The sequence below is a fragment of the Nelusetta ayraudi genome, unplaced genomic scaffold (genome assembly GCF_046127955.1).
Source record: "Nelusetta ayraudi isolate G7.1 ecotype Tasmania unplaced genomic scaffold, CSIRO-AGI_Nayr_v1 ptg000048l, whole genome shotgun sequence".
NCBI classification, from domain to species: Eukaryota; Metazoa; Chordata; class Actinopteri; order Tetraodontiformes; family Monacanthidae; genus Nelusetta; species Nelusetta ayraudi.
In genome coordinates, this window is record NW_027466098.1 from 4,981,199 (window position 1) to 4,989,898 (window position 8,700).

The following is an 8,700-nucleotide window of genomic DNA, read 5'->3' on the forward strand; positions in this document are numbered from 1 at the left end:
TAGCGCGAGAGAGACCGGCGCATCCCAGCGTACACACACGGTGCTTCTGGAGACTGAAGGGGGGGGTCATCCCATCACATACACAGACACGCACCCACGCACGCGCACGCACGCACGCACGCACACACACCGAGTGCTAACTGGAGCCGCCGGCGCATCCCAGCATCCTCTGCGCATCCGCGAAAACAGCGTGCAAAGACATCCAGGATCGTCGGACTGAGCGGAAAGGAAGAAAAGAAACACTTTTATTTTTTAAGCTTCTTTTTATGAGGCTTTGTGGGTTTTGATTTTTTTTTTTTTTTTTTTGCTTCGGTTTCCCCTCCCCTGTTTTTCCAGTGGATACGCTGCCATGTCAAAGTACACCGATTTATTCACAGGGCGCGCGTGTCTTGCTGTGTGACAGCTCATCCCCGAAAGCGTTTTAGTTTCGACGTCTCATCCAGCAGCACCGACTGACTGACTGACTGTGACCGGCGCGCCACTCTCCTCTCCGGCCGATGCGTCACCTCCAAGAGCGCCGGGACAACCGAGCTGGCTCCGGTCTCCTTCGCCGCCTGAGCCGATCCGCTGCTTTCCTGACCTGAATATCCGCATTTCACCCCCAAGGATCCGATAAAGGACTGACTTATTTTCTTCCTCTTCTTTTTCTCTCTCCAATTTTGGCTTTTTTTTTTTTTTTTTTTTTTTGTAATTCTCCCACCTCTGTGGGAGAGGAAGGACACAGCCGCTACCATATCCCATCCCGCCTGCTTCTTCTCTTCTCTCGTTTTTTGTGCGTATTATCATTCTGGACGCTGATCCGCTTTACGCATGCAGGGAGAAATCCGTGGTGACACCTGATCGACTGGCTTCTCCGAGCACATTGACCCGGGAGCTCCAGGCGAATCAGGGGAGGGGAGGGAGAATTGAGAGAGAGTGAGTGAGAGAGACGAAAGTACGCGGTCAATGCTCGGCCTACGCCGTTGATCCCGTTTGTGTGTTGATCGTGCGCGCTTCGTCCGCGGTGTTGTTCGCCCAGCCAAAGCCATGGTCCACTGCGCCGGCTGCGAGAGGCCTATCCTGGACCGCTTTCTGCTCAACGTGCTGGACAGAGCTTGGCACGTCAAGTGCGTGCAGTGCTGCGAGTGCAAATGCAATCTGACTGAGAAATGTTTTTCCCGAGAAGGAAGACTCTACTGCAAAAACGACTTCTTTAGGTAAGCTGCTTGAGAGCTGTGTTCGATTTCGTTTTTTCTTGCTTTCTTTCATTCTTTTTGTCTTTCTTTCTTTCTTTTTTTTTGATGTATTTTTAATGTCTGAATTTAATTTCACAAATGTTTCTTCGGACTAAAAACCAGCCAGAGCATTAGAAAAAATAAATTTACCCTAAGGAAAATTTGTAAATAGAAAAGGGAATAATAATGTGTTTAAAACGATTATTTAAAAAATAGGTTCGTTGAGCATAAGTGTGGATATATAGCATTGGATAATTATCATTTAAAGTCGTAGCTAAAACTTTTAAATTATCCGTAATTCAACATCAACCCCAGGGCAAAAAAAGTAAAGCATAACAGCAGGGAGTGACTCCAGATGAATGGCGAAACAAAGGCTACGGTTATTTACTTTGGAAATTGTTTATAGAGCTAAAAGCTCCTTCTACTCAGGATGGACCAACAGCGAGTTAATAAATGGATAAATCGACCTATCCGTGCCTGCAGGCGTGAGCGAGGACTTGGAGGCGATAAGCTTTGATTAGGAGCGAGTAATTAAAAGCTTGTTAATTTGGATTCTTATGCAAAACAACAACAAAAGAGGGGCAGCGACGTAAAACGCGTGTGTACTCGCTCTCAGCAGGGTGAGGGGGGTGTGCAGGGTGAGGAAATCGAGGAAATCACACTTGTGTCTTTACGGCGTGTTGTGCAGCCCTGGGGGGGAGCGTCCAGGATCAAACCCCGGCCAGAGGAGCCGTGGCCCGGTGTGTTTACACAGGCCGACTGAGGTGGACGTGATAAGTGGATTTGAATAGTAAACTGGCTGAAAAGATCAAGTCCGCAGACAATGCAATCACAGACGGGCTGTCAACAAGCGGTGCAGCGCCCCTCAATACACATTGTTTAAGGCTGAACACGGTGGCAGGCACCTGAAATGTATATAATTCCGAATCGGCCCCGGTACCGAGGGACATGGATATTTAGTGATTCCAGCCTGGAAGTAATGACTGTTAGAGGCAAAATTCTCGGAAATGTACAAACACGGAAGGGGCGGAATTCTTGACTGTTCAGTAAGTAGTACAATAGTGATATAATTCTGCAGTGGCAATTACATGTTAGTATTCTGTTTTTGTTTAATGGATAAACAATAATAATAGAAAAACCAAACAAAAATAAGCCAAAGCGTTTTCTTCCACTGCAAATCCTAAAATGTGTTTGTGAAAATGTGTGTTTCAGACTGAACACAGCACAAGAAAACAGAATATCAAAAGAAAAATACTACAATGGCAAGACAATTAAAAAAAAAAAAAGACAACTGCGACAACACAATGATAAAAATGAAAATAGTGACGAAATAACAACAACAATAATAATAATAATAATAATAATAATAATAATAATAATAATAATAATAATAATAATAATAATAATCAAAAGTCTATACATTTGCTGAAGGTAACATAATTCTCGGAATCGTTGTAATGAAACATCTGGACATTTTCCCTTTATTTTCACTGGTGGTACTATCTTATTTACCAGAGCAATTTCTTCTAAAATAGAGACGCTTTAAATGCCCGGTAAGTGTTGAAAATGTGCGCGTTTGTGTACTGAAAAGACATTAATTTGGTTTCTGTAGGGGGAAAAAAAAAATTATGTTTAATATACATTGCTACTAAAAGTCTGGAGTCTATTTAAATAAATAATGAAGCATCCTGCGAAATGCGAAAAACAGAAAACAAACACATATGCAAGACCGTTAATCAAAAGAGAAAAAAACAATTTCCATCCAACATTATTATTATTATTATTATTATTATTATTATTATTATTATTATTATTATTATTATTATTATTATATTTGAGCTCTGCTCAAACATTTAAAAGAAACGATAACACACACACACACACACACACACACACACACACACACACACACACACACACACACACACGTTATTGACGCTCCTTCTGTTTTCTCCTGTGCAAGGCGTTTCGGCACCAAGTGCGGCGGTTGTTCGCAGGGCATCTCTCCAAACGACCTGGTCCGGAGAGCCCGCAGCAAAGTGTTCCACCTCAACTGCTTCACGTGCATGATGTGCAATAAGCAGCTCTCCACCGGCGAGGAGTGTGCAAAGACGACTACATGAACAACACCGCTGTCAAAGACACAAACCTCCTCTCAGGTACGCCGAGGAAGCCCCCCTCGCGCTGCGTTGCCCCGTGTGTGCGCGCCTGTGCGCGGCAGGATAAATTGTGATGGATGTGATGTGTTCAGCCCCGCAGTGGCTTCATCATTTCCATGACCAGGACTTAGACGGCTCCCACAGAATATCATCTATTGATCATTCGTTCCTCAAAAGCCGACTATTTTCACTTTCAGCCTTTATACATACATATATATACATATATATTCCATCACAGTCTTGGGATAAAGGTCTTCAGTCGAAGCTGTGATTATAAATCTGGAAGTTGGATTGTTACGCAATTGCAGTTTTGACCCCTTTTTTTGGGGTGGGGGTGGGGGTGGGGGTGTATTTTATTAACGTTTAATTCGAACCGTGGCTTCGTCTCAAACTGAGGCTCGTGTCCGTAAGTGGTCTTCTAAAGCGGCAAAAGCCCCTCAGGAAACATCCCGCTATTTCCTAGAATGATTGAATATTTTGCGCCATAATGAGGTCATAGTTCATTCCCATTTCAGTTGACCACCGCGGACGTATTAAACAGTGATTACCGTTTGCATTCGGCTGCACTTAATCAGCGGAGAGAGAGAAAAAAACTAAATCACAAACGCGATTCTATTTTTCCTCCGGAATGGTTCAAAAATAATTCGTTGTAATGCTTATTGTTTTTCTTCTTCTTCTTTTCTGGGCAGTGACGGCATGCAGCGACCCTAGTTTATCGCCGGACTCCCAAGACCCGCTGCAGGACGACGTGGTCTTGAAGGACACGGAGATAGCCGCGCTGTCCGACAAGGAGACGGTGAACAACGAGAACGACGATCAGAACCTGGGCGGGAAGCGGCGCGGCCCTCGGACCACCATCAAGGCCAAACAGCTGGAGACGCTGAAGGCGGCGTTCGCGGCCACCCCAAAACCCACCAGACACATCAGGGAGCAGCTGGCGCAGGAGACCGGCCTCAACATGAGGGTCATCCAGGTAGGGACAGGGAGGCGGGGGGGGGGGGGGGGGGGGTGTTCTTGGAGATGACGCCATTATTGCCTAGTGTGTTAAAACAAAACAAAAAAAAAAAAAAAAAAAAAAAAAAAAAAAAAAAAAGCAATTAAAAACTTGATCCACCTTTCCAAAAAAAATAAAAAAAATAAGTAAATCACCGAAACATTCCTGAAGCTTCCTGGTTGGGAAAAAATATCGTTGAATGATCTAATACATTAATAATATTGACAGGTCTGGCACGCGCCCATTAAAAAGGTGTGATGGAACAGCTTATAGTTTATGTATTTTTTTGTTTGTTTATTTTTTATTTTTTTCTGACGGCGTCAACGCCACGCAGGCCTCATCCCATCTTGAGTGCCCCTACTCCACCCCACCCCACGCACGCACGCTCACACCTTGCCCCCCCCTCTCTCACCCGCTCATTAGAGGATCCCCCCCACCCCCTCCATTCCCCCTTCCCAAAACCGCGTGGATATCACATTGAATTCATTAAGCCGGAGATTGGCCGGACGCACGGGGGTTGATTTGGAAAACGGGGTAATTTATATGGGTATTTTTGATTCTTGGCGCGCGAGCGGGGGCCAAGTTCGCCAACTGGCGCGTGAGGGGGCGCGGGGGTGGGTGGGGTGGGTGGGGGGGATCGGGGGTGGGGGGTGGGGGGTGGGGGGGGACGCTGGCACGGCGCTGCCGTCACGTTTTGCGACCACATTTAGTCCTGCTGTGAGCAGTTCCAGCCAAGTGGAAAGGCAGAAATCTGTTCGAGGCTCCTCGGACCGTCTCCCCACAACCCCGAGTGACATCGCCCGCGTTGAACAAAGAGCAGCGATTTCTAATTATTATTATTATTATTATTATTATTATTATTATTATTATTATTATTATTACACTGTCGTCGCTATTATTATTTTTAGCAATCCAGCCACATTTATTTCAAAAGGGAAATACATTTCCTATGTACGGTCAAAGGTCGAGCTTTTGCGGTTTTTCCTCGTCGGTTCCTTTAATAATTCTGTTTTCTCGGTCAAAGTTCCACCGTGTGGACATACGGTTGCGGGCCAGATCAAAGGTAAAGAAAGGTTGATCACGGCAGATTTATGGCGATAAAGTAAAAGGGGGCGGGAGAGGAGGGGGGGGCAGAGGTATCTAATATGTATGAACACGAGGGAGGGGGAAAAGAGGGGGGTGGGGGGGGGGCGTAATTAAAGGAAGCTGGCCTATAGATTAGGAAATGATAACCTCCCACGGCCCGGTAATATATTGGTAACAACCCTCCTATTAAGTATTAATTGAAGACTTTAAGCCCCCGCTGATGCTGCTGCCGCTGCTGCCGCCGCCGCCGCCGCCGCCTTCGGTCGGAGTAAATGGAGGGTTAAAGGATCATTAGGGAGGTTAGATGTGACGCTCGCTCCTGTAACGGTAATTGGGCGCAGTCCTCCTCTCCAGCCGCGGAGCGCCGCGGATTTAACGCACCGGCTCGTGCTCACGCGCCTTCGCCACATAAAAAAAAGAAAGAGCGCTCGCACGCTCGCGCGCGCACACACAGCTATTTACCCTATTAAGGAGCGTGCGGTGCAGGTGCCAAGGTAAATATGACACCTAATTACGCGCTCTTTTTTTTTTTTTTCCTGCTTCTTCTTCTTCTTCTTTTTCGCGTGGCGGTGGTGGTGGGATCTGGAAGGTGTGTGTGTGTGCGTGTGTGTGCGTGTGCGCGCGTGTGTGTGTTCGTGCCGCGGGGGCTTGCACAACGGGGGCTGGTGCGCCGGTTTTTGTTTGCTTGTTTGTTTGTTTGCATAGCCGCACTCTTTCACCCGCTCTTCCCCATCGCTTCCATTTCTCACAACCCCGCCCCCACCCTCCTCTTCCACCCCCCCGCCCCCCTCACAGCCCCCCCCACCCTCCGGAATATTGACGTGCTGATCAAAATGGCGTCAAGCGGCTATTCCCCCCCCTGCACGTTTCCCGTGCGACATGACCGAGACCCCCCACCCAACGCCGTCCCTCTCATCTCCCCACCACGATTATTTAGTATTACTATTTTAATATTAACCGTGCACGTTTGTGTGTGCGTGTTCGCTCCAGGTCTGGTTCCAGAACCGTCGTTCCAAAGAGAGGCGCATGAAGCAGCTGAGCGCGCTTGGCGCCCGGAGACACGCCTTCTTCCGGAGCCCCAGGCGGATGAGGACGCTGGTGGACCGGCTAGAGCCCGGCGAGCTCATCCCGAACGGCCCGTTCTCTTACTACGGAGGTAGGCCCGAGTCTGGAAATATACAGTTATTTATATATATTTAAAAAAAAAAAAAAAAGAAAGAAAAGAAAAGAAAAGAACGACGTTGAATCGTCTTGGTTGTTTGTTTGTTTTTTTTCGCATTCTAGAAATCATATCTGTAGTATTTCCATTTCCCCCTTTTTCTTATTTCCCCGCTTTCTAGTTTCAGATGGCAGACAGTCCGTCACGCACTTTCTTTGTTTGCTTAAAAAAAAAAAAAAAAAAAAAAAAAAAATTGTTTTCGGTTTCGTTTTGTGTTCTCCGCGTCTCACCAGCTGAGGCGTTCCATTAGGGGTGCTGCGAGCGCCTTGAGGTTGCCTGTGTTGGTCAGTTGGTAGTCGAGCCGATCTAATTACACAATCTCTTTCAACACAATCGCAACGTTCATTTGGGTTCAGTTTTGGGAACGGACCATTGTATAAAATAAATGAGTTCAAACTGAAGAAAATACGAGCACCAGGTAGAGGAGCGCTGAAGCAGTCAGGTGTAGAAAAGATGGCGTGGAAATGAGTTAAAATGTTGGCAAAATGCAGCTTGTAATGTTTAATGAAATGCGTGATAAAACTTTTTTTCCGACTTAATTTACCTTAACTTACCACCTGTTTAATTACACTCACGTTTTTTTTTGAAAAGAAATGTTTATATTAAATGAATATCCATTATTAATATTTGATGTAGTCCTTGCACATTTCCTGTTACTGTCATTTTTATTTCTCCAAAGAGCAAGTGTTAACATTTAGCTTATGTTTCTGTAATTTGATAACACTCTACTTTAAAATATCTGATAAGTTCCCTTGTGGTTCAGGCTTTGTCCTTTTCGGTGCAGAAAAAAAAAAAGAAAAGAAAAGAAAAAAAAAGTTCATTAATATTCTGCTGAATAAAAAAAAAAAAAAAACCTGTCTCAGTAGGTAGAATCGCTGGTGAAATGGCCCTCGTTTTAATTAATTTCGCCGCCACGTTGTTCTCCCCACCCAACTGCAGTTTGAATTTAAGTGTAACGTGCTCTGTGACTAATCTGGCACGGCGAGGGCACCCCCCCCCCCACTACTCCCACACCCCCTCTCTTAACACAAACCCCGCTTATATGTACGTTCCAACGAATCCTTCGGTGTCTCAGAACAATTTCCGCTAACGCTATCTCTCTCTCTCTCTCTCTCTCTCTCTCTCTCTCTCTCTCCCTCTCGGATCTGCAGATTATCAAAGTGAGTACTACGGCCCGGGAGCGAACTACGACTTCTTCCCTCAGGGACCTCCGTCCTCCCAGGCCCAGACCCCGGTCGATCTCCCCTTCGTGCCCTCCTCAGGCCCCACGGGCACCCCGCTGGGAAGTATGGACCACCCCCTGCCGGGGCACCACCCCTCCAGCGACGTGCAGCGCTTCTCTGACATCATGTCCCACCACCCGGGGGACTCTCCCAGCCCGGAGCCCGGCATCCCGGGGCCCCTGCACGGCATCTCGTCCGAGGTGTTCGGCCCCAGCCCGCCCTTTACCTCACTGTCGCTAAACGGCAGCGGATACAGCAACCACCTGTCACACCCGCCCTCAGAAATGAACGAGGGCACCGTGTGGTAGCTTTTTTTGTCTTCTTTGCCCCCCCCCCGACCCCCCACCCCCCGACAAGAGCGGGACTTTTCCGAGATCCGGTAAGGGAGGGAGGGAGGCCGTCCTTTCTTTACCGGGGGGGCGGGGGGGGTTGATGTTGGAGCCCCCCTGGGTGGGGGTGGGGGGTGGGGAGGGGCTGCTATGATGTGAGCAGGGGAGGGGGACGCAGATATCGACAGGGTTATAGAGGGGCAACGGCGGCGTCGAGTCGCTTTCTGTTGGGTGTTCTCATATTTATTTATTGAAATTTTCCACTTGATTTGGTGATTTGGTGGGTTTTTTTTTCTCTCGCTTGGGGGAGTGGGGTTCTGGTGGGAAGTGGTGGGGGGGGGGGGCCTCCGACGCCGGAACACGTCCGAGTGCACCGTCTTCAGTATTGTTTGGGCGTTCACCCTCCCCACCCCCCGAAAAAAAAGAACTGAGGTGAGAAACTGAGAAAGGGAGGGAAAAAAAAGGATGGGTGAGAC

At 47.4% G+C, this 8,700-nt stretch overlaps 1 protein-coding gene across 1 annotated transcript; it reads left to right on the forward strand.

The window, feature by feature from the left end:
* Window positions 1-19: 19 nt before the first annotated feature.
* Window positions 20-8,295, forward strand: lhx1a (LIM homeobox 1a). Its single transcript, XM_076036052.1, is given in 6 exon segments — window positions 20-1,196; window positions 3,178-3,314; window positions 3,317-3,373; window positions 4,063-4,346; window positions 6,444-6,609; window positions 7,824-8,295. Coding segments are annotated over 6 exon segments (1,194 nt in total). The 5' UTR covers window positions 20-1,026; the 3' UTR covers window positions 8,204-8,295.
* Window positions 8,296-8,700: the final 405 nt, after the last annotated feature.